The 26,941-nt window shown below is 40.7% G+C and overlaps 1 protein-coding gene across 7 annotated transcripts; it reads left to right on the top strand.

The window, feature by feature from the left end:
* The first annotated feature begins 439 nt into the window (after window positions 1-439).
* Window positions 440-25,532, top strand: hyal2.S (hyaluronidase 2 S homeolog). 7 transcript variants are annotated; one of them, NM_001087308.1, is given in 5 exon segments: window positions 11,618-11,670; window positions 21,380-22,353; window positions 23,155-23,244; window positions 24,242-24,626; window positions 24,628-25,532. In NM_001087308.1, coding segments are annotated over 4 exon segments (1,464 nt in total). In that variant the 5' UTR covers window positions 11,618-11,670; window positions 21,380-21,411; the 3' UTR covers window positions 24,675-25,532.
* Window positions 25,533-26,941: the final 1,409 nt, after the last annotated feature.

Genomic DNA, 26,941 nt, shown 5'->3' with positions numbered 1-26,941 from the left:
AAACTTGGGATCGGTGACAGGTTAGGACAGACAACGGGAGGTAGAGAGAGATACACACCAGGATGTTGGGTAAGATATTACAATATACAAACACTTTGTTCCTGTTGCTGTTTTTCATCACTAGTTGTGGAGGGAGAGAGAATTTCACCTGTCAGCAGATTCTTCATCCTCCCTCCCCTCACATCCCCGAAAAGAGCGTCACCTCCTTTCTCATCCCCTGCTGTTTGGTCACAAGACCCTCAGGTGACAATGTTTGAGGATATAAGATACTGACCCCTGCCCTTACCAAATTGCATGAAGGGTAGCAGAGTCCCAAACCCCTCCTTTATCAGTCTACTGGGCAAGGGTGGGAAAGCTTCCCATTCCATTCAACAGAGGAAATAAGTTGAGATTTGGGTGGGGGTGGCAGGAAGGAAAGGGGGGGATCGACAGAAGGGGCAAGAGAGAAAGAGACTGGACTGACAGTGAGAAGAGCCCAGCTACAAAAGCTGCCTGACAGTTACACTGGACAGAGAACACATATACTGGACGAAGGTAAGGCACAGATCTGGCTGGTAAAGGGGGTATGGGAAGGAATAGAAGCAAAACAGTATAAGAGGGTTAAGAGTTACGGATCCACTGGCACATATACCTTCCTCTGGATTAAGGATGCACAACTGCAACCTGTTTGGCTGCTAATGTTGTTGAACTATAACCCCAAGTGCTCCTGTAAAGTCTCTGACGAAGGGAGGCTGAGTTTTACAGTTTTACAACAGCTATAGGGTATAAGATTACACATCGCTAAAAGGATGCTAATGCCAAAATAATGTGTGTTCTCATATGAAAGCCAGAGTTATTACAACAGAATAATGCACCTTTTAGTCAGTTTAGCCAGAAATGGTCTATTGGAATACAGTTTATGAGATACCTGTATATTAGGGTTGGGTGGCAGTTATAAAAACAAGGAGCTTCAGCAATGCCGGAAGAGTGTGCAGGTGTCAGGGACTATACAGCTGTATAACACTGTTTCCACAGACTTTTTATAGCAGCAAATAGCACCTGCACTGGATGGATTCTGAAATAATATCCGGGGGCTCTAAACAAGGAAGTCATTTTATCTTTAAAATAATAAGTTAAAATTGCGGACACAGAACAGGTGCTATAGTAGTACCGGACCAACAATCTGTATTCTCTTACTGCTGTAAGAAGCCATAGACCCGTAACATTTCTAGGGGGCTATCAGATTGCCAGGGCCAATTCTAAATATCAGTCTGGACATGACAGGGGCAACTCAGTGATGGGAGATATGCTTAGTATACTAGGGATTATAGGCAGCAGAGATAGTCTGACATTAGGCAGGTAAAGTGAGAAGCATAAAAATGTGGGGGTAAAGCTGAGTGGCACAACTTGAGGGTTAAGAACAAAAAGATCCATAAACATGTAGGGGACTGCCTGTGAAAATAGGTATCTGTGTGCACAGATAACTTGTACATGATTCTGTGCATGTAAGGACATGACCACGGGAGATGCTCCCATAGAGTTGGTAGTTTTCTGATTTACCTGCGGATATTTAATCCTTCTTATTCAACAGAGAACATATAGCTTTATTAGAAAATAATGTGAAAGTAGGGATTGCAATTACATATGATATGACCCACAATAATGTTTCCTCTGAGGTTTCTAAAATTTGCTCCACTTTCCCTTGAATCCAGGACTGCCTCACATGATTTACTGAGGACATATGCTGGAGGGCCCGAGGATGGGGTTGGGAGGTTCTAGCAGGGGCATAATTACAGAGGAAGCAGATCCTGCAGCTGCAGGGAGGTCCAGGAGGTATAGGGGCCCCATGAGGTCCTAATTCATATACGATTTGGTAAAACTGGTCAACCTGGGGGCCTGAAAAATAATCAGCTGTGAGGCCCAGTAATATCTATCAAAAATTTGCAAAGCTACGTAACGCTGAAACCCTGCACTGAAATGAGGCTCCGTGCATGCACGCCTTCTTGTGCGCATGTGCATGCGTCGAGTATGGAGGCCAGGGGGTCCGGAGGGGGGCCCTGGACAGTGGTCTCTCTCGGTGGTCACTGGGCCCCCCAGTCCGACCCTGTATCTATCTAGTATAGGTAAATCTAAAAACAACTGGATTTGCTGAGTAATCAATGAAGACGTTTCACTACTCATCCGAGCAGCTTCTTCAGTTCAGTTTGAAGAAGCTGCTCAGATGAGTAGTGAAACGTCTTCATTGATTACTCAGCAAGTCCAGTTGTTTTTAGATTTACCTATACTAGATATACCATGACCTGGATGAATGAAAAACTTCATAGTCATAGACCCTGTATCTAGTTATGACACTGGGTTCTAGAATAGGGTAATCCATCCTGTGATTCTCCAGGGTGTAGTGAGAACTGGAATTCAAGAACACGTAGATGGCTGCTGGTTGGACATTTCTGTTCTGACAGTTAGCCAGTCTCAATGTGTTTGGAACAGCATGTGCCAGGGTCCTCTGTGCTAGTTGTTGGGGACCAGTTCCAAAACAGCAGGAGGAACATTTTTGTTTGTTTTTGAGACAGGTCCAACTAGCAGGACGCCACATCTTAAAGGGATTCTGTCATGATTTTTATGATGTAGTTTTTATTTCTAAATTACACTGTTGACACTGCAAATAATTCACTCTACCATGTAAAATGTAATTCCTAGCCCAACAAACGTTTTTTTTTAGCTGAAATATTGGTGTGTAGGTGCATCTCAGGTCATTTTGCCTGGCCATGTGCTTTCAGAAAGAGCCAGCACTGCTTTCTGGCAGCCTGTTGTTTCTCCTACTCAATGTAACTGAATGTGTTGCAGTGGGACCTGGATTTTACTATTGAGTGCTGTTATTAGATCTACCAGGCAGCTGTTATCTTGTGTTAGAGAGCTGCTATCTTGTTACCTTCCCATTGTTCTATTGTTAAGTTGATGTGGGGGAGAGGGAGGGGGGTGATATTACTCCAGCTTTCAGTGCCGCAGTAAAGAGTAACTGGAGTTTATCAGTGCACAAGTCACATGACTGGGGGCAGCTGGGAAACTGACAAAATGTCTAGCCCCATGTCAGATCTCAAAATTAAATATAAAAAACTTTTTTTCCCCATGACAGTATCCCTTTAAGAAGCATCTGGGTAGTGAAGTTTAGTTGTAATTGTAATACTCGAGAAGATACAGACAAAAAAACGAGACAGATGTGAGAGGATTTGGTCAAGCAGATAGTCTAGCTGCACAGACTGTCCCAAATGAGCAAGTTGTTATGTCCATCCTTGCTTTGACCATGCGGAGAGTCTATAGCAGAAGTAACTCTGCATGTCAACTTGGCTTGGCTAGAGGGTAATTTCCACAAAATAAGCAAAACAGAAAGAGAAGTAAAAAAAAAGTGGCAGAATAGAAAGAGGGAAGTACAAAGTGATTGGGAGCAAAACGAGCAATCTGGGAGTTTCAAGCAGAAGCTGCAACCACAACACAAAGTATGGAAAATAATATATGAGATCTAACATTTCCATACTGAACAGGTTCTTTAGAGGGATAGTAAAGGGGGGGGGGGATCTTGCTGTTGTCTTAGGCTTTCAGGGTATGGTGGGAGTTGTAATTCAGCATTAGCTTGAGATTCCTGTGCTTCACATTGTGGTGAACATACATGGCACAGGATATTAGTGATTGCTATTGTTTATTGCTTTATTAGATCCTTAAAGTTTTTAATAGAGAAAATATCCAACACCAAGACAAACAGACTCACTTGTATGTTTTCCCCAGAATCAGGTTTCCTGGAGATGACAGTTTTTGACCCCACAAAACAAGTGACTATGGGTGGCACAGCTGTCTAACACTTCCTTGCCTGACTCACTGTGGAAGCTTAGGAAGCTGGATATTTGCCCATATTCCCCTACGCAAGCGTGCGCAATCCTGACTTCCTAAATGTCTCAAGTGACTTGGGCCTGGGAGCTTGGTGGCGGCTGCAGCTCAAAAAAAAAAAGGTTTTATTTATTCTGTATGTGGCTTTTATGTGTCTGTTGTTAAAGGGGTGAATTAAAAACTCTCCTCTCCCCTCACATAGTTGTGTTAAAAGACTCATCAGATCTCAATGAGTTACAGTAGAATGAGATGTGATGAACTGCTGATTCCCACTTATGCAGTACGGCCTTTGTCTGTTGTGAATGAACCCTTCATCTATCTTGACTTATATAACAATATTTTCTTTATTTTTTCTTTTGTTATTTTTCTTTTTGTTGTTTTATTGTTGTGAACAAAGCCATGATGGTTTGTACACCTGTTGTCCCTTCTCCAGCACTGGGGTCTCAGGATATCCTCATAGGAGAACAGCTGGTGATATTTAACTCAAACAGAATACCCTGCTGCTGACTGATCCATCTAGGCTACTGTGTGGATAATCTAAGAACTCCCTCAAGTAGGGGGCTGGGGACCAGTGCACAGATTTCAAGGCTTACTCGCTTAAAGGAACAGTAACACCAAAAAATGTTTTAGAGTCATGAAAATATCATGTTGATGTAGTGTTGCCCTGCACTGGTAAAACTGATATGTTTGATTCAAAAACACTACTTTAGTTAAAATAAACAAGCTACTATGTAGCAATGGTGGAAATTGAAAAAAAAGTCTATATGGCACAGGTTAAATAGTAGATAGCAGATAACACCATTATGTTCTACGGAGCTTATCTGTTATCTGCTGTGTAACCTGAGCCTTTTCTCCTTTGAATGGCTACCCCCATCGCTACACAGCAGCTTGTTTATATAAACTATTAGGGATGCACCGATTCCACTATTTTGGATTCGGCCTAACCCCCAAATCATTTGCGAAAGATTCGGCCAATATCGAACCAAATCCAAATTTGCATATGCAAATTAGGGGTGGGAAGGGGAACATTTTTTTAACTTCCTTGTTTTGTGACAAAAGGTCATACAATTCCCCCCGCCCCTAATTTACAAATGCAAATTAGGATTTGGTTCGGCCAGAAGGATTCGGCTGAATCCGAATCCTGCTGAAAAGGCTGAATCCTGGCCAAATCCAGGATTCGGTGCATCCCTATAAACTATAAAAGTCTTTCTGAAGCAAACATCCCAGTTTGCCAGTGCAGGGCAACACTACATTTTTTATTCATTACTTAAAACCACTTTCATTTTTTTTATGTTACTACTCCTGTAACACAACACCCAAGTTCATTATATAACTATAATATGAGATACTTTCATACAATACTATGAAAACCATATCACCATTGAGTGGGGGTGGGGGTCTGGGGAATGGTACAATCCCTAATTTGAAGGGTTCCACTATATATATTATATAGTTCCCCTTGAAAGGGAATATAGGTAAATATACACTTGTAAATTCACTGGTATTGGCATAGCTTGTTCCAATGGGATTATTCATTTTGGTTGAGCAAATCAGGGCACAGTTGGGAATATCAAGGGCATGGATAAAAATTTTACATAGCATTGTTGAAAGGCATGACTTATTGTTAGACTCTTGGTATGAAGTTTTGGAACTGCAGTTGAGGGTTTCTCTATAGAACACAAACTGTGTTTGTAATAACTGAACAAATAAACAAACAGTACAGGTATGGGATTCGTTATCCGGAAAGCCATTATCCAGACGGAAAGACCTTCTCCTTTTTCTCTGTATAATAAGACAGTAGCTGGTACTTGAGCCCAACTAAGAAATAATTAATCGTTATTGGAGGCAAAGCCAGCCTATTGAGTTTATTTAATGTTTACATGATTTTCTAGTAAATCCAAATTATGGAAAGATCCATAAAACCCCAGGTCCTGAGCAATCTGCATAACAGGTCCTCCAATACCTGTACAATACTAGTGATTTTTTGGCCAACAAAAATACATATTATACTGTAGGTACTGTATAGGAATAGCGGATACGTCAGGGCTAATCTGCTACTGGTATTTAAAGTTTAGTGACTGGCAAAGTAACAGCTTGCTGACTTTATTTCATCCTCATTAAGATAAACGCCAAGCTTTGTGTGACACTTCAGCACAAGTCACATACATCATGTTTGTGTCTATGTCACTGTCACCCTGCTATAGATCTTGCACAGTTTCCCTTTTGTTTGTGTGACAGGGATCTCTTTGTTTAGTCTCATGCCTCTACTTGTGTTACTGTCACACTTGTCCTTTGAATTGGGAGTTTGTGCTATGGCAGCTGAAGGCTGTGTGTGTGCAGAGATCACTGGGTGCCGCAAGCATGGGGCATCCCGAGCATGGCATAGTTGTGTACAGATGCATCTTCAAATACAGAATTGTGTGGGAATGTGGGTGCAAGGACCCACACCCACCCATCACGAATGTTCTACCCATACACACAACATTCCTCTATACTGGTGCACATTCCTCTATACTTTTATGAATGTTCTTTTAAGTGCAATAAAAAGGGACTGTGCATAGTAGTTACTTGTAAGTATGCCATGGTCTTCATCAGGTCATCATCTATAAGGATCAGAGAGATGCCATTTGGAAATGTTTGCTCCCAATCATTTGCAGCCTAAATCTGTCCTGAATGTAGGAAGTATCAGACATAGCACACATAAGTGATTCTCAGCTGAACAACTTATTGGATAACCTAGCTGTCTATAACATCCAGTGTGGGACTGGCCCACAGTGATACCAGGAAAACTCCCGGTGGGCCCAGGTGTCAGTGGGCCCTCCTGCTTCTTTGGCCTATGTCATGGTCATTGCCTATTTCTATGAGAATAAAGAGGCTAAATAGATGGAATAATAGGTTATAGTATGTAAAGAAAAGAGAATAGGAGAATAGAGGTTCAGTGAGGAGAGGAAGAAAATAATACTTAGAATGGGCCCCTGGTCGAAAGGTTTTTGGGTGGGCCCCTGGTCTAAGGGTTTTTGGTGGGCCCCTGGTGTCCCAGTCCGACACTGATAACATCCCATAAGAACTGCCATTTCCTATAAAACAAAGCTGCCCAACATTGCCCCATTAGAGTTCTGAGTGGTGAAAATTATGTTATAACATCAGAACCAAAGTCTTTTCAGCCTATGGACTCCTTCAATGAAGTCCTCAACAAACCGGCAGCACCATTCCAGACATACCCCCCTTAAGTAACTTAGAGGTGTAGGTGTTTGCACATAATAGAGGATTAAATGTGTTGGAGGCTATGGTCAGGTCAACTTGGATTCCCACCAGAGAAGTCATACAATATTCTACTAGTTACATAGTTAACTACTTGAGATACCCGCAGTAATTTTCCACCACACCCTGTGTCCCTTCTTTGCAGTGGGTAAATGCATGAATAACACACACAGCCTAATGGGGCCTTAGTACCAGTTTACCAACTATACCCAGACAATGGTGGGCCCCCTAGTTTACCAATCCAGTTGACCTACATACCCTGCTGGCACCAGAGTCTCTAGACCACTGTGGGATATTAAAGCTTAATTCCTTGTTTAGTCAAAGCATAGTTCCTGAGAGCAGTATGTTCCTTACTCACCCAATTACTATTCTAGGGTTATGTACAAGCAGGAAGTTAGTCACACCCCCTCACCAATGATTACTGGAAGTTAAAAAATATAAGTTTTTTAAATTTCTCGAAGATTGTGCAAAAGCACCTCCTAGAACAATCTAAAGTTAGAAAATGGGGTGGGAGGGAAAGAGTTTGATCCGGTATCACTTAACAAAATACAGTGATTATTCAAAGGAACTTATACAGTTCCTATTGGATGCTGTCAGGTTCCTTTTGGAACATAACTACTTTACCTTTGATGCCAACTTTCGCCCCCTCGTTTGCCAATTTATATATGGGGTGGTGGGAGGAAACCCATATTACTGCAAAACAGAGAGAACATCTAAAGCTATACATGCGCTATATAGACGATCTTCTGTGTATATGGCAAGGTACCCAGGAAGAATTTGTCAATTTTTGAAGGATATCAACAGAAATGACTTAAATCTGGGATTTACTAGCCAATTTAGTCCAAATCAAATAGAATTTTTGGATGTGATGTTATCAATAGAAGATCAGGCAATAAACACGAGTATTTTTCGTAAACCTTGTAGTGGTAATACTCTCCGGCATGCCTCTTCCTGTCACCCAAAAAAACGAATAGAAGGAATACCGGTGGGACAGTTTTCGAGGCTTCGAAGAAACTGTTCCACAAGTAAGGATTTTGGGAGCCAGGCACGGGATATGCAGTTGAGATTTTTGGAGAGAGGGTACAAACAAAGAACTATACAGAAAGCCTTACAGAGGGCAGAAGGGAGTAATAGAGAGAATTTATTGAGGACCAGGGAAAAGGAAAACAAAAGTCAGAACTGGTCAGATAGAGTGGCACTTACTACCAGATACAGCAAACAATTTTTTGAACTATCTAGAATTGTAAAAAAGTTTCTGCCAATCCTCTATGGCGATGAGCACTTTTTCAGAGTATTGAGCCAAGGAATCAATGTTATTCCTAAGCGGGCCCATACCCTGAAAGACATGCTATCACCTAGTCATTTCAAAATGGAAGGCCAAAGACGAGATTTGGGGCCACTTACATCAATTGGTAACTATAGATGTGGGAGCCACAGATGTATAACGTATAGGCATATGAAAGTATCAAAAAGATTCAAATCAACAGTGACAGGGAGGGAGTTTGACATTAAAGGATATATCAATTGCAATACTACCTATGTGATATATCTGATCACGTGCCTTAAATGCCAGATGCAATATGTGGGATGCACAACTGAAAAATTGAAGGAAAGAGCAAGGGAGCATATGGGTCAGATAAAAAATCCACGAATGGCGGAAAAGAGTAATATTACTAAACAATTTACTGCCTGTAACGGAGGAGACTTGGAATTTTTCTGCATTCAAGGGATAGTGAGAGTCAGATTGGGAGAGAGAGGAGGTGATCAGTTGAGCCTTTTAGAAAGGAGAGAAGTATTTTGGATTTTCCATCTGGGTACACATTTGCCCCTAGGTCTCAAGCATGAGTTTGACGTTACCTGTTATATTTGAAGGGGTTAATAGTGCTTAAGGTTTCTAGGTGGGGCAATCTATAATAAAGAGAGAGCTAGTGACGGTTTTTATAAACAATAACAAGTGCAAAAAAAGTGAGTGTAATTTATTTTTGGAATTATACTGTTTCAATGTGATATATGATGTATATACTTTATAGATATTGTTAAACTTTAAATACTATTTGAATTTACAAACAGTGATACATGCAAAAGAATACAAACACCCCACACAGGTAATTATGGGATTTAATTAACAAAGTAGGGTTAATCCCTCACAGTTTTTGGTTGGTTTTAAAGAAAATGGGAGGGATTAATAGGGTATAAATCCCGCAGAGGACATGCTGTTCACAGATACACCTATGACTAAGCGCCAAAGGGTGCGAAACGCGTAAGGTGGGCCTGGTGGGGATAGTTTGTATCTGAGTTTTAATGCTAATTTAAATAAAATGGAATTTTTTTACTGAAAAAAGCCTTGGGACAGTTATCTTTGGATAAATGATTTTTTTGCAAGCAGGAAGTTAGTCACACCCCCTCACCAATGAGTTACTGGAAGTTAAAAAATATAAGTTTTTTAAATTTCTCGAAGATTGTGCAAAAGCACCTCCTAGAACAATCTAAAGTTAGAAAATGGGGTGGGAGGGAAAGAGTTTGAAGATCCGATACTGTTATCAGGTTACATCTCAAAAGGCTAAAGCCTAAAAAGAAATATGGCTAGGAATCCTATATTTTATATACTGAGCTTTACCGTCACAGAGGTTCAGCAGCAGACTGGCAATATGTGGATTCTTGTATATGCCAAAGGGGCTGCTGTAAGATTCCATAGACAGTCACTATTTATTGGGCTGATGGGGAACTGTTTGAACCTCTGTGTACTTGAAATGCCAGGGCCTAATTTAAAGAGGTGGTTCACCTTTGAGGTAACTTTCAGTATGTTATAGAAAATCGAGACCCTAGAATCTTTGCAATTAGTCTTCATTATTTATATGTTATAGTTTTTGAGTTATTGGCCTTTTTCTTCTAACTCTTTAGAGCTTTCAAACAGGGGTCACTGACACCATCTAAAATAAATGCTCTGTAAGGCTACAAATGTATTGTTTTCGCTCACTTTTTATTACTCATATTTCTATTCAGGCCCTATCCTATTCATATTCCAGTCTCCTAATAAAATCAGTGCATGATGTTAGGGTAATTTGGACCCTAGCAACCAGATTACTGCAATTGCAAATGGTAGAGCTGCTGAATAAAAAGCTAAATAACTCAAAAACCACAAATGATAAAAAATGAAAACCAACTGCAACTTGTCTCAGGATATCACTCTCTATATCATACTAAAAGTTAACTGAAAGGTGAACAACCCCTTTAAATCCCAGTCCAGACTTTTTCAACAGCACTGGGAGCTTCTTTCTGATCTTGTCTGGCCATCTTTTGAGTGTCAGTGGCACTGCACATGCTCAGTAGGCTCTGGGCTGCCATTGAGAATCTAAGCTTGGGGTCATTATAGAAGTAGATGCTATAGGCAGTGGTGTAACTATTTATTAGCAATAGGGGGCTCAGGGGAGAGGTGGGTAAGGTCCGTAATCCCCCTGCACACACCATCTTGCCTTTCAGATGCTGCCCCCACTTACCTTTCCGAGCACTGAAGTGGGTCGAGGGAGGGGGTGCATTGCCAGGGTCGGATTGGGGGGCCTGAGGCTAAGCCTGCACGCTGGAGCACCGTGTGTGTGCGTATTCGCGATGTGATGCGTGTGTGTGCACTATATATATATATATATATATGGGATCCGTTATCCAGAAATCTCTGCATTACGGAAAAGCCATCTCCCATAGACTCCATTGTATCCAAATATTCCAAAGTTTTAGAAATTATTTCAATTTTCTTTGTAATAATAAAACAGTACTTTGTACTTGATCCAAACTACGATATAATTAATCCTTATTGGAAGCAAAACCAGCTTATTGGGTTTATTTAATGTTTATATGAATTTCTAGTAGTCTTAAGGTATGAAGATCCAAATTACGGAAAGATCCATTATCCAGAAAACCCCAGATCCCAAGCATTCTGGATAACAGGTCCATACCTGTGTACATATATACATTACAGCTATATGAGTATATATTAAAAATACACTATGACTAGAGACAAAGCTACCAGGCAACTGTCAGCACAGAACAGACTTCACAGAAGGTGCTTTTAAAAAGTCCCAGATTAACTTTACTCTCTGACTCCAAAGATATGGCTGTTCCTTGGTCCCGGCTGAGGTGTTTCTAGGGCCAGACAGGAAAAAGGAAGGAAACCTATGCTGGTGGCAGTTTAGAAATCGCCTGTTCCTCAATAGTCTGCAGCAAGCCTGTGAGCTGTCTCTTTAATCATCGACTCCGCCCCTCTAATAGTGGACTGTACCACATTGAGGGGTGTCTAATCCCTCAGGCTCCTGAAACTGGGAAAGGGGAGGTGACAATCTTAGCGTGTTCCCCCCTCCGCCCCACCGAGAGTGGAAGCGAATGTGCGGCCAGAAGAGTTCTCTTTATGTGAATGAAAGGCCCGGGACTGGGCACAAGTGGAGTGACACTATGTCTGTGCGCAAGGGACGCGGCTGCCGGGGCTGATAGAACACAATGCGGTGACCCTAAACCCAGGGGGGCCCCAGGTGAGGGAGACTGACAGACTGCTGGCAGCGGGTATGTATTGCAATCTGCTCGCTTTATCCATTCACTACAAGCGCTATTGTATTATACCCTGCTGCTGCTGCTGCTGCAACCGGGAATCTGCACAAAGCGCGAGGCTCAGGCTCAGCTGCTGCTTCTGAACTACAGCTCCCAGCATCCTCCTCGAGCCAACGTTACACAAGTTAGTCGATAGAAGGCCTGCCCTTCAACCTTACTAACACTTACTTCTAACACTGCCAGCTGAGGTATCATCTGTACACGAGCCTGTGTGCCTTTAAATGGGGAGGTTCACTTTAAATTAACTGTTAGTATGATGTACAGAGTGATATTCTGAGACAATTTGTATTATTTGTGTTTTTTTTTTTTTTACTTATTTAGCTTTTTATTCAGCAGCTCTCCGGTTTGCAGTTTCAGCAGTCTGGTTGCTAGGGTCCAAATGACCCTAGCAACCTTGCACTGATTCAAATAAGAGACTGGAATATGAATAGGAGAGGCCCGAATAAAAAGATGAGTGATAAAAAGTAGCAATAAGAGTCAGAAGAAGAAGGCGAATAATTCAAAAACGATAAAAAATAAATAACGAAGACCAATTAAAATGTTGCTTAGAATTAACCATTCTAGAACATACTGAAAGCTAAGTATGTTCTACAATGACTAATTCTAAGCAACCTTTAAATTGGTCTTCATTATTTATTTTCTATAGTTTTTTATTATTGGCCTTCTTCTTCTGGCACTTTCCAGATTTCATCTGGGGTCACTGACCCCATTCATAAAACAAATGCTCTTTAAGTCTACAAATGTAAAGTCCCTGCTACTTTTATATTCAGACCCTCTGCTAATTATCTTCCAGTTTCTTTTTCAAATCAATGCATGGTTGCTAGGGTCAATTGGACCCTAGCAACCAGACTGCTTGAATTGCAAACCGGAGAGCTGCTGAATAAAAAAAAAAGCTAATCTACTAAAAAAAAAAAAGCACAAATAATAAAAAAATAAAACCAGTTGCAAATTGTCTCAGAATTACTCAAAGTTAATTCAAAGGTGAACAACTACTTAATTTTTTTTTTTTGCAGCCCTGACAGACTGGATCTATATAAGGGGGTTAAAACAAGTGGAAATGCTAGAAGCATGCATAGCTAAAGTTAATTTCATTATAAACACATATTAATAAATCACCAGCATATTCTGCAGTGTTGTACAATATAAGAATATAAAGGTGCAGGCAGTGAAGAGGATTCTTGTCAGTAGAGCTTACAATCTACACAGACTATAAATGTGAGCCAAAGAATCTATGGTGTGTGTTTGTGTGTGTATACACTAGTATTTAATATTAGTTAATATGTTGTAGGTTTTAGTGTGTATGTGGTTGTGTAGTTTTTTTTCGGCTTGTTTGTATAGATGAACAATGTATGTTAAAGGGGTTGTTCACCTTTGATTTAACTTTTAGTATTATGTATTTGCTATTATTTGTGTTTTTTGCGTTATTTCGCTTTTTATTCAGCAGCTCTCCAGTTTGTAATTTCAGCAGTCTGGTTGCTAGGGTCTAAATGACTCTAGCAACAATGCATTGATTTGAATGAGAGACTGGAATATACATAGGAGAGGATAAGTAATAAAAATAAACAATAACAATAACTTTGTAGCCTTACAGAGCAATCTCCCCGAACTGCCTTCCGCTTGTTATAATGAGATAACGCCAATGCACTTGCGGCGCTTTGATTTCCGAAGTCGCCCAAAGTTGCCGGAAACTTCGGGCGAACTGGGAAATCGAAGCGCCACGAGTGTGCCCTTGCCCTAAAGGTGAACCACCCCTTTAGATAAGAGCCCATATACACGGGTGATAGTTCCATGTGTTTAGGATTTAAATTTTGTTGCAGGAATGAGTGAATACGTTTCATTTTATTCAGTTTTAGCATTGTTGCATCACATTGTGTAACATGCACGATTATATATATATATTAAAATAGAGAACTCACTTATGCACCAGAGATCTGCCTGTCACCCCTCTATGCTTCCACACATTTACAAAAGCTGTTCCTTCTATTCATCCCTATGATAATCACCAGCCGATCAATCTTTGCTTGAAAACTCTGGCTATTGCACTTACAAGTCATAGTCACCTGACCAGCAAGTATAACTTTAACTCCCATTATTTAAGTTTCAATGGTGTAGGACTTGACTGTGGGGACAATGGCAGTTCATTAGCTCAATAATTAGACTTTATATGACTATAACTGGCCTTAGACTAAGCCGTGACATTAAAAACTCATTGACTTTATGAAATCTTGGCATGGAATGAATATTCTATAGACTGAGAGATAATAGAGAGTAGGGTTTCGGGGTGGGGGGGAGAGGGTTTCTGTGGAAACTAAAGGAGTCGGAGTGGGGGGTTGACATCAAGGTGCTGTTAGAATGAATAGTGGTGAATTTAGAAGGAGACAGAAAGACAAAAGACCCCGGTGAGACGTAACAAAGGAAATAAGAGCAGGAATAAAGTGTGTGGGCTGAATGTACTAGGCCTGCAGTCAATGTATAGGTTTATATGCAAACGACTTCTCCTCTAAGGATGAACTTCTGGCTTTTAAATCCTCACAAATTCTCTTCATCTTTGTCCTTCTCTCCCAAATCAATCAAATTCAGCCTCTATATTGATCCAGATGGAGGCAGTAATCTTTCCTTACCCTTGGTTACCCTGGGTCATTGGATCCAGGCTTAAACATTGGCTCTCATTAGTATTGTCTCGTCTATTATTGCTGTTACTCTCGGTACTACTCAAAGGGAAACCAGACAGACTCAACAAAGCAGAGAAAGAGCCAATGAAATAAATATCCGTCCATATGAACTGGGTCTACGCTTGCCAATTTGGCAACTATTTTAATTGACCAATTAAATAAGACTATTTAAAATATATGTGGCAGGAATTAAAGCCTATCTTAATTATAGGGGGTATCAGATAAAATATAGTCTTGCGTATTTAACCCCTTATTTGATGTGATCAGTGTGTTGAGATGGAATGCTCCTTCTGACTGAATGCAAGGCTTGGATAGAGAAACAAATAAGAGGGAGGCAGGGGGACATTAAGAAAATTAGAGACCACCCCCCTTGGGAGGAACATGAAAGGAGAGACAGAAATGAATGGGGAATTGGGGGAGGGGAACGATTGAGAAGGAGCAGCATCAGAGATTATAATAAAAGAAGCAAGTGCACCAACCCACCCTTCCATTAGTATTGAGCACCTTCTCCCATCTGGACCTGGAGAAGATAAATGACCAGGCAAAATCCTCTGACCAACAAAGACCAGATGGAGAGGCAAATGGGTAATATCCATTGTGCATTTATCAGCCATAGGGATAGATACATAACTCCAAACACAGGTCATTCCATTGTGAAGTCTGATTTCCTAGTACATTCTCTGAAACCCCTGTATTTATAGGAGTGGAGACATCCTGATTTTTGGGAGGTCTTTGTGATCCTGATGGGAATCTAAGGGAATCCAAGGTACCTGTGTTCCTTTATTCTTTCTGGATTATCACTTAACTCCTCAGTACTTCTTCACCGGCAATGATTGAGCATTCAGTTGACACAAATTACCATATTAATTGCAATAGGTTTTTCACAGTTGAACTTGTCACCCACATTTTTAAGCAACTGCCTTGTGGACTGAAGGACACTGGGGACAAAGTGGTAGAAGACCTGCCAGTCATCAGTACATTTTTAAAAAGCCCTCTCGTTATCTGCATTTCCCCTTGATTTTGTGTATTTTCTGAGCTTCAGAGATCTTAAATGGTATGTGCTGTCGGTCGGTAGGTGGGGGGCTGAATTCTTTTTTGCTTCAAACACAAGGCTGTTCAAACAAGGCTCAAGAAATGTTCAATAGGCGTCGACTGGAAAGGAACATTGGTTTCCTCTTGTGTAGGAACCCGGCAGTTGCAGGTGCTGTTACTTCAGTTGAGGTATGGAATCTTTTTTTATCTGTCAATCCGGCAAGAGTTGAGGAACCTTTTTTTTTTTTACTGTAATTTTCCTTTCATCCTGTGTTGTGCGGGTTTAAACTGCTGGGAGCTTTTGTTGTTGGTATTACAGTCGGCTTCTATAAAAGTGTTTTTGGATGCTGGCCAGTGAAAGGTAGATCCTCTATTAGGCGGATGTAAAGTTTGGCAAGTTATACTCGTGCAGATCTGGGGCTACTTTTAGCTGGCTTCTGACAGCTTTCATTGTTTGCTTTTCTGGCAATAGGTGATCATTAAACCTATTTTAACCAGTTACAAGTAGCAGGAGTAGATCTTTGCTATTGGCCTTAAAAGTGGCCATACACAGGCCGATAAAAGTTGCAGACAGACCAAGTCTGCAGCTTATTGGGCAGTGTTTGGGGTCTTTTGACACAGGCTTCCCATCTTATTGGGCAGTGTATGTGGCCTTCTGACAGGCTTCCCATCTTATTGGGCAGTGTATGGGGCCTTCTAACGGGCTTACCATCTTATTGGGCAGTGTATGGGGCCTTCTGGTCCAATAAAATCTCATTGGGTTGAGAACTGCATCGGTTCTTTGATGCAGTCTTTGCTCCAACCTCCTGCATGCCCTGCGTTATGATCTGACTGTTGGGTCCTAGGGCCCACAATTGGATCAGCCCAATATCACCGACTCAAAGTGGGCATATAGGGACAAGAGCCACTCGTTTGGCAACCTCTATAAACTAAACCTTAAGATGATCTCTGCTTTCAGCCTGATTGTTTCACAGGTCAGCCAAGTGCAATCTTGGTCAGTTTGGCCACATTAGTATATGGACAGACATCCATTTTAAAATGGAATACAATAGGCAGGCTCATTTAGTAACATATGTGCTGAACTGCACCTACACAGATACCTATATACATTAGTGAATAGGGCTTCAGACCAAAATATTCTCTTCTTACCCTAGTTTACACCTTGTTCAACATACGTGTAATTAATGGAGCCTGTGCCAAACATACTTTTTTCATCATAAAAATAATCTAGGTTTTTTTATTTAATTAATTAAGCAGACAGAGAAACTGAAGCCCCTCCATGTTTGGTCCTTGCGAGGTGAATAATTAGATCACCATTGCACAGATAATCCCCCCTGCATAATAGACTCCTGTTACAACAAAGGGGGCAAGTGAGGGGTTGTATACTGGAAATGTAATTATCTACCTTGCTGGGACAATATATGAAGTAGCTTCATTTTTCCCCCAATTTTTGAATGATTAAAACAGTAGCCATATGTATTTTTGATACAAGTCCTATTCATTGCATTAATATTGCACAAGGTGTATACAACCCTATTAATGATGTGGGATTAAAGCGCTCTTTGGGGGGAAGAAGAAGACTTGGGCGTTTCTGTGTTCTAGCACCAGTGTATAACCCAGTATGAGTTATTGTGTTTTACTCTGTACATAATGAAGAACCTTTCAGGAAACTCACCAGATAAGATTATTTTCCTGCCCAGCCCATACTTGTTGCCATTCCAAACATTCCAAAATGGGAAATCCTTGTTAGCAACAGATCCAAGAACAGTTGGTTTCAGCCAGTCCCTGAATTAGTCCCTTGGCTTTTTGAGGAATATGTTATCCTTTCGTGTCTCAAGCTTCTGTTGTACATAATTAATTTTTTTGCAAATAATATTTTCCTTGTTAAAGAAGCCCCAGTTGTGCAATTCATGTTGTCACAATTTACTACTATTATGGTGACACAGACCAACTGTATTAAGATTTCTTTTTGGGTTTATATTTCTTTAAAAAAAAAAAAGATTTTCTTTATTGATCTAACGTAACAGATACTGAAGGTATAGATGCAGTGCTAGTAGCATGGGGTTAATTTACTGTGCAAACTGATGCAATCAGCATAATATTTGCTCAGTCCCCCTGTATTTCCTTGCTGTGCTGCTCTATGGAGGGATTGAGCAGTTTCACCCTCCCCAGCGAATAATTGTCCAAGTCCCACTTCATTTTCGTTTGCATGAAGGCCAGCATTAACCCAGTGGTCTCACATTCTAAAATGCAATACACTCTATAGCCATATCATTTACTGAGGCTGAAGGATCAGTGCTAGTTTTGGTGCATTAAATAGATAATTCATTGATGTAAGGATGTGTCAAACACCTGTTATCCAAAATGCTCGGATCCTATGCTTTTCCAGATAACGGATATTTCCGTAATTTGGATCTTCATACCGTAAGTCTACTTGAAAATAGTGTAAACATTAGATAAACCCAATAGGCCTGTTCTGCTTCCAATAAGGACTCATTATATCTTAGTTGGGATAATTTAAAATGTACTGATTTATTATTACAGAGAAAAGGGAAATAATTTTTTAAAATTTGGATTATTTGAAAAAAATGGGGTTACACTTGAAAAAGATCATTGCAGCTCAAAACATGTCGTGGTGGTGAATAAAGGCACCTTTGCAGCAGAATTTTCTGCGCTTTTTTGGTATCTATTACCTTACACGTTTTTATTGATAAAATGGAGTCTACGGGCGAAGGCCTTTCCATAATCCGGAGCTATCTGTAAATATTAAATAAACCAAATAGACTGGTTTCCTCCCAATAAGGATTCATTATATTTTAGTTTGGATAAAGTGCAAGGTACAATTTAATTATTATGGAGACTGTTTGCCTCTCTCTAAAGAAACATGATCTCAGATGGAGCTCGCTATGGTTGAAGTGCTGAGTGCCATTTATTTTAGCCACGGGATACTTGATAAGTGTTTCTTATTCTCAGGGTAGTACCATGTATTGCAGAATGTTTCTGGAATAAAACATGCTGGATTAGTTTGAGGAAAGCTGGACTACAATCATCTGCTCAGTCCAACTGTACCAAAGGGAACTAGAAGAAAAGCTATGGAGTGTTTTATTACGTCATCTGCATAGTGTAGATCTATTTCATATCCTTAATGAGAAAAATCATATCCAGTTAGTTTATTTAATTCACATTTGTTATATCATTTCAAACTTTTTTTTTTTTAAAGTTTATTATTTCCTAGGATAATGAGTACAGGTATGTGACCTGTTATCCAGAATGCTCGGGACCTGGGGTTTTCCGGATAACTTATCTTTCCGTAATTTTGTATCTTCATACCTTAAGTCTACTAGAAAACCATGTAAACATTAAATAAACCTAGTAGGCCGGTTTTGCTTCCAATAAGGAATAATTATATCTTAGTTTGGATCAAATAAAAATTTGAATTATTTGATTATAATTGAGTCTATGGGAGATGGCCTTTCTGTAATTCGGAGCTTTCTGGATAATGGGTTTCTGGATAACGCATCCCATATCTGTATTTATATTAATCTATGAATCAGAGTGTTGTATTGTCATCCTTCTGCAGTGACATAGGGAAAGTGCATTCCTTCGCTCTTATACAGACAAGCACATTGCTTACAACCCTCCTAAAAACCTTCTAAAGCCTATAGACTAGGACACACATTCCATCTTGATCACCAAAATGCTGCTACTTGCCCCAGAATGCTACAGATGTGCATATTTATGCGCTAGAAGTTAATGGCCCATTGAATGGAATCGGACGGAAAGTGGTGCAAGTGCTGATGTTTTGATCACGGCCCACAAGTTGTAGCAAGTAAAAGACTGCATATCCCATGGCTCTTGCAAATATTTCTTTTCTTGGTTGCTGAACATAAAAAGTGAACTTGTGTTCCAGTTGAAGGATGGTCTTACCTCCTGGTACAGAGATCACAAATAAAATCTGGTTGGCATACATTAGAGCAAGAAATTAAAGCAAATGTTATATATATATATATATATATATATATATATATATATATATATATATATATATATATATATATATATATATCTATCTCTATGTACCTACATCATTTGGCACACAGACCATGTCTAAAATGATCATTGAAAGGGCTAAATGGGCTCTTGAAAACATGAACTACAGGGCAACTAATTAAAGTTAGATATGAAATAAAAATAGATATGAATTAGTATGAATTTGTCTTCATAGCACCAACTGGGACTGCTGTTGAGTGAATTTTAGGCCCAGGGGTCCACAGACAACAGCATTCCCAGATAGGCAATAGCCAAGCTCTAAGTTAATCCTGCAAAGGATCATTTGCTTTGCCTCAGGTGGGGCCCAAAACCTTCAGCGGTTTTGGGACGTTCCTCCACCATTTCTGATGGCAGCTCAGCTTTATAAAGTATAAGCCAAATGACAGGCTGAATATTATGCCAGGTCAGTTGCCCAATCAGTCGTTCAGCAATGGCACACATGTTGCTAACTATACAGCAGGTTTAACAAGAAGAAATTGGATATTCCTGGGGCTCTCAATGTGTGTCACAGTTTCTCAGGGATATCAATGCCACCATGACGTTTCTTTATCTTGTGGTGGGATATCTATTTTAGGGAAATGCATCAATGAGGCAGCTTTCTAATCAACAGGAGTCCAAAGTGGGGCAGGTGCGTGGGACAAGTATGTGTCACACAGTCACCACCAACTACTCTCCACTCTTTTTATCATTTAGAGCCATTACAAGTAACCCTGTAGGCTTGGAGCATGTATTAGGATCTGGGAAATGCTGCCAGACATCTCCGTCATCCTGTTGATACTCCACATTAGCAGACTGCAGGTGACAAATGTCAGTTCAGGGAAGCAAAGGCATGTCTTCTCCAAGATAAATGGAAAAATTAAAATAAATCAGTGTAATTGATGTTTTTTTAACAAGGCTGCTGCCTATTTTGCTGTGTAGCTTATTGTTGTCATTTTTCCTTTTGCTGGTCTCCCTGGTGGAACCTATTCCAGGTATATGTTGTCACTTACTTCCTAAAAAGACCATCCATGCTCTTCCACCGCTGTGTTTGCCAACAGACATATCCTGCCATCATGGAAATGATAATGTGTCGGACTTTAAAAAACCAAGTTGTTGGCGCCTCTGTCCTCTCACAGTTACTCTGTGTATCCCCAGATTGGTTGACAGATTTTTGGGTGTTTATGTTGGAAATGCCAAGGGCTTCGTCTGGCATCATAATCTTTCCTTGGGAACACTGGATTCTTATGTTCAACAAAGAAACTATTGACGTTGTGTGTAGATATACTGGCAGGCTTTTTAAGCTGCAGTGGGGATATTCATTTGAATATGACTTTCCAATCTGAACCTATCCATGTGTTGCCGTATGGATTATGCTTGGCATTAACGTGCCATCAATTTGTGCGTTTATTATTAACTTACAGGAAGAATCCACCACTCGCTGAAGGATGAATGAGTTTCAGTGATGGGTTCGATGCTATGCTTACCTAATTTATTTATATTTTTTATTAGGTATCTTGGAGCTGCAGGTTATACGTATAGAGCAGAGGGGAGGCTGGATGCAGTTTGTAAATTTAATAACTTGAATACATTTTAAGTGCATGAAATATAAATCCAGTTTAAAATTTGAATTTAGCATTTACATAATTTACTGGCTGCTGCAAAGTTGCACACTGAAATTCTGTGCCAGGTCAGAAGTAATGTACTAATATCAGTAACAGAATGTGCAGGAATCTATAGCAACCCAATCAGCAGTTTGCTTTTACTGGTCGAGTGCAGTTAGAACTATGAAATCAAGCTGCTGATTGGTTACTGAATGAGGTTTGTTGAATCAAAATACCCGCTGGACTTTACTGCAGATAAATGTCATGAAACAATTTATAAATATGCGGTTTACTATTTTACTCATGTCCGGCCTTCTTTCTCCCTCTCAGGTCTCTCCTTGGCCTCTGTCCCCTATTTCAGGATGCCTTGCTGCCTTTCCTTTCTGCCTGCCTTTCTGTGGCTTCTCCTCGGAGCTACAGCCAATGCGAAGTTAAGTGATAGCTGGATGAACAAACCTACCTTCAGGCCTGTTTTTACTCGCCGCCCTTTCATTATTGCTTGGAATGCTCCCACACAAGATTGCCCACCACGGTTTAATGTGCATTTGGACCTAAAACTCTTTGACCTTAATGCTTCACCTAATGAAGGCTTTGTTGACCAAAATCTCACAATCTTCTACAAGGAACGCCTAGGCATGTACCCATACTACGATGAGCATGGGGCACCGGTGTCTGGAGGTTTACCCCAGAATGCCAGTCTACGTGCACACTTAGATAAGCTGCCAGACGGCATCCAAAAATATATACGTTCTCGGGACAAGGATGGGCTGGCGGTAATTGACTGGGAGGAGTGGCGCCCTATATGGGTGCGAAACTGGCAGAACAAGAATGTGTACCGTAATAATTCACGCAACTTGGTGGCCTCTCGGCATCCATCATGGCCACGTGAACAGGTGGAAAAAGAGGCACTTTATGATTTTGAGAATGCTGCTCGTGAGTTCATGATGGAAACCCTGCGTCATGCAAAGAACTACCGCCCACGTCAGTTGTGGGGCTTTTATCTCTTTCCAGACTGCTATAACCACGATTACAATAAAAACCGTGACAGCTACACAGGGCACTGCCCAGATGTCGAAATATCACGAAATGATCAGTTATCTTGGCTCTGGGAAGAGAGCACAGCACTTTATCCCTCTATTTACTTGGACCAGATACTAGCGTCTTCCGAGAATGGGCGCAAGTTTGTGCGTTCCCGTGTGAGAGAAGCCATGAGGATCTCCTATAGGCACCACAAAGACTACTCCCTCCCTGTTTTTGTGTATACAAGACCGACATACATACGCAAGCTTGATTTCTTGAGCCAGGTAAGGTGGTGAGACTGGAAGCATACTTATATTTTATAGTAAAGCAGTTTAGGGCAAGTAGTTTGATCTGGACTGCATTGTGCAGGGGAAGCATGGCTGTGAAATATTATTTCTCAGTCTGTAAAAGTAATAGAAACTGGCACTGGCTTTATAGAATTTAGCTATATATATAGTTATTTTAGCTCATACAGACTGCATGTACGACCCAGTAAATCAAGTAAACCCAGTCCAAGTAATAGAGTATATAGGCAGTGGTTAGGTTGGTTAGTGACTCCACTAGTGATTAGTATGTGCAGGGGATCATCCACAGAATGGGCCACAACCTTCCAGAGGTCCAAATTGTCCAAACCATTTGCAGGACAATCGGAGTGGTACAAATTTGGCCTGCACACGCTTAGTTTTGTGTGTCTGGTTCAAACTTTGCCCATGATACTATATAAGCCTATTAAGTCTATTGTGTGCTATTTTATTTCAGTTTTACTGCCAAGTTTGTCAAATTCGATCACTTCTTGGTCTAAATATTTAGTAGTTAATTGACTTTGGATTTGTATAGAATGTTGTATGATTGTGCTTACATTGACATTGTATCCGTCCAGTATACAGCTAGCAATGTTCATTCAGCAACACATCTAGGTTTGACCCATGTAATAGGTATGCGCAGCCATACTTACATATCATATTTTTGCCAGGCATTTGTCCTCCTGCTAATCTGCATTGTGTTATATGTCACATGTGTTACAAGCAATGCTTATCTTTTTCTTTTTTTTTTTTTTTTTCAAATATCGAATTATTTCTTCACAGATGGATCTAATTTCTACAATTGGAGAAAGTGCAGCACAAGGTGCAGCAGGAGTGATATTTTGGGGGGATGCAGAATACACAAAGAGTAAGGTGTGTGTCTCACTAGAATATCCATTATTCAGACCATTCATATTATCTTTCCATGCCTTTCATACCCTCTGCTGTTCCTTCTACCATCATTGTTAGCTTTCTAGAATGTCCTAGTTATAACCATTCTTCCTTTTATTGCCACATGTGGTCTGAATTTGTGTGAGTGGGCCAATACTCACCATCATGTCTCCAAATTATTGTCATTAAAAGAGAACATGGTGCTTGGAATTAAAGTCAATACCTTGTGACGTTGTTACACAGTTTGTCCTTATCATTTCTGTATATTTCGCCTGAAATTATCTGGTCTTTCCTCCACGGTGTCTCCTACACTCTCATCTTTTTACACCTGGTTACACCCATAGGAGAGGGAGGATTAGGGTAGTAATAAGAAAAAGTGGTGGGGTGTTGAACAGAAAGAAATGTTTAAGAGAACTAGGGATGCACCGAATCCACTATTTTGGATTCGGCTGAACCCCCGAATCCTTTGCTAAAGATTCGGCCGAATACGAACCGAATCCAAACCCTAATTTGCATATGCAACTTCCTTGTTTTCTGACAAAACGTTGCACGATTTCCCTCCCCCACCCTAATTTGCATAATCAAATTAGGATTCGGTTCGGGTGGGCAGAAGGATTCGGCCGAACCCAGAACCGAACAACATTTGAATTTGAATTAGTGAAGAATTACAGGCAGGGGTAATAAGATGGGAATGTGAGGGGATAAGGAGAGCAAGGAAGACTGGAGAGGAAAACTAGGGATGGAAAAGTATGGTGGTTGGGTGGGGGTGAGGAAAACAGGTGGGGGTTAAACAGGATGTAGGTATAGAAGAGAAGGGAGTGGATGGAATTAATGGGGCAGGAATAGCAGGAGTAGGATGGTCTTTATGCAGAAGTGTGTGTACAGGTATATAATATAATTTTTATAGATCGATAATAATGACTTGACTTAGGGCAAGCAGCAACTACTTGTACTAATAATGTAGCACTTGTTTCCTTAGGAAACCTGCCAAATGATTAAGAGGTACCTGGAGGAAGATTTGGGCCGCTACATTGTGAATGTGACCACAGCGACGGAGCTTTGCAGCCAGTCCCTCTGTAATGGAAATGGCCGCTGCCTACGGCAAGACAATATCACTGATGCCTTTCTTCACCTTAACTCGGCCAACTTCCAAATTGTGAGTGCCCCTAAAGATTCCCAGGGACCTTCCTTGCGTGCTGAAGGGAAGTTGTCTGCAGAGGACATTGCTGTTCTACGTTCACAGTTCCGTTGCCAGTGTTATGTGGACTGGTATGGAGACTCGTGCGGCATTCAGAGGAGAACAAATGGCGGTGCAGTAGCGACAGGCCCATGTGGAATTGTGCTGCTGGTATCTTTAGTGGCACTCATATTCACACTGCTCTGAAAGGGGCGAGCAGCATTTTTATTTTTAATCTGGACATTTGTAAACACTAAAAGGGACACGGTCAATTGAGGCCCATCATGGGAGAGCCAACCAGTCTCTGAAAAGATTGCGGCTGCTGCACAAAGTGGGCCGTATGACCTCTATTTATAAAATTTCTTTCTTTCCATCTTGTTTGAGATGGCATAGAACATTCCTACCTCTAGGACTTATTGCTGACCCCAGCACCTCTCAGGCCATACAGCAGAGGAAGCAAGGGTATAATGGCTGATGGGTCTAGCAAATACAGAAATGGGGTTGATAACTGAGCCTTGAGCAGCTAGGACTATGCAATATCCTTTACAGTCGTGTGAAGGTCAGGCAGTGCCGTAACCTCCTTGCTGCCAAAATGTAATTGGCTGTGCAGTTCCTCACATGATATAGACCACTGAACAACAAAGAGGCAAGCAAGGAGTTAAGGGTAGTCATCCACTGTTGCTGAAATACAAACAAAGGCTTATGGTTGGTGTTGGGAGTTGTAGTCCAATAACTGTTGGAGATGTCTGCAGTAAGGCATTCAGGGATCACATTACCTGCCAATTACCAATGTGCCTTCCTCTACAATCACCCAATAGCTGCAGCATTGAATAGATAGCATGGTGCCTTTGAATAGATTTATTATGCCTATTCCTGGGAAAAAACCTCACTGCCTTTTTATATCAGTGTATGTTTGATTAAATCCGGTATGAATGATATGGGCTTTTCTGCCCACATTCCTCTCAATCCGGAGCAAAATCTTTCTTTGCAATCCACTCCCTAATGCCCTCCCCAGCCAGGTCTCTGCTAGACATAACAACAGTAACTCAAGAGGACAGGAGAAGGGGTACAATAAAGTAATGGAAAGACAAAAGTGTGTTGTGTCTTTGTTACTGCTGAATATAGATACTACAGCAAATGTTCCACCATTTGTAACCTACAGGGCCACCAAATAAAGGGTGTTCCCATTCATGTAATCATTATATTTATTTAAGTATAGGTATGGGAGCTGTTATCTGGAAACCTGTTACCCAGAAAGCACCAAACGGTGGGAAGGTTAATTTTTAATCAAATTAAATTTTTTTAAAATTCTTTCCTTTTTCCCTGTAATAACAAGACGGGTCCTGGTACTTGATCCAAACTAAGATGTAATTAATCCTTATTGGAGGGAAAACAAGTCTATTGAGCTTGATTAATGTTTAAATAATTTTTTAAGTACACTTTAGGTATGAATATCCAAATGATATAAGAACCCCTTATCTGGAAAACACCAGGCTCTGAGCATTCTGGATAACAGGTCCCATTCCTGTATTCTATAAGAACAGGCATTGTGTAGGGAACTGGAGCCTTTTTGTAAAACTTCAACATACACATCACTATTAGGGTAGGGACACACTGGGCGATTTGGGGAGATTTAGTCGCCTGGCGACTAATCGCAGCGACTTTTCTTCCCGAATGCTTCCCCTCTCTCTGCGCCTGGCTAAAATGAAAAATCACCTGCGCTAATCACACGCAGCGATTCGTTTTCCGAAGTCGCCCGAAGTTGCCTCACGAGGAAACTTCGGGCGACTTCGGAAAACGAATCGCCGCGTGTGATTAGCGCAGGCGATTTTTCATTTTAGCCAGGCGCAGAGAGAGGGGAAGCATTCGGGGAAGATTGGTCGTGGAAAGTCGCGGCGATTAGTCGCCAGGCGACTAAATCTCCCCAAATCGCCCAGTGTGTCCCAGCCCTTAAAGAATGAATTATAAAATTTACAGAAATTATATTACACTATCTATCTATCTATCTTCTATCATCTATCTTTCTATTATCTATCTGTCTATCCATCTATCTATCTGCCTGTCTATCATCTATCTCTCTTTGTTTCATATATCTCTATCTATCTATCTATCTATCACAATCTATAATAAGAAATAAATAGGCATACAGTGTTCTTGTTCTTTTCCTGTTGAAGCGAGAAATTGGTCCTGATTTACCACAGTAGGGGGGTATTTTCAGTTAAAATGTAAGTTATGTGGTATTTCCGCCTTCTGTGGATCTGGTATTCAAGTCACTACAACATGCCCATTGTGATGCTATACAAAAATGAACAAGTAATATAATTATATCCCCTATTTGATGCTCCAGTGAGTCTGATTGTTCCCTTTTAGCTGAGAGCGTTAACTAATCAGATTCACTGCATCAGAACCATAAAACCCAGGCCCCCCATTCAGGGCTATTTTCTATACTCTTGTCACACTGATTATAAGATGGGTCATCATCACTCATAAGGCACCTAATTC

Source organism: Xenopus laevis, chromosome 4S, assembly GCF_017654675.1.
Source record: "Xenopus laevis strain J_2021 chromosome 4S, Xenopus_laevis_v10.1, whole genome shotgun sequence".
Lineage (NCBI taxonomy): Eukaryota > Metazoa > Chordata > Amphibia > Anura > Pipidae > Xenopus > Xenopus laevis.
Note: the sequence above shows the minus strand (reverse complement) of the source record. Positions and strands in the feature narration are given on the sequence as shown.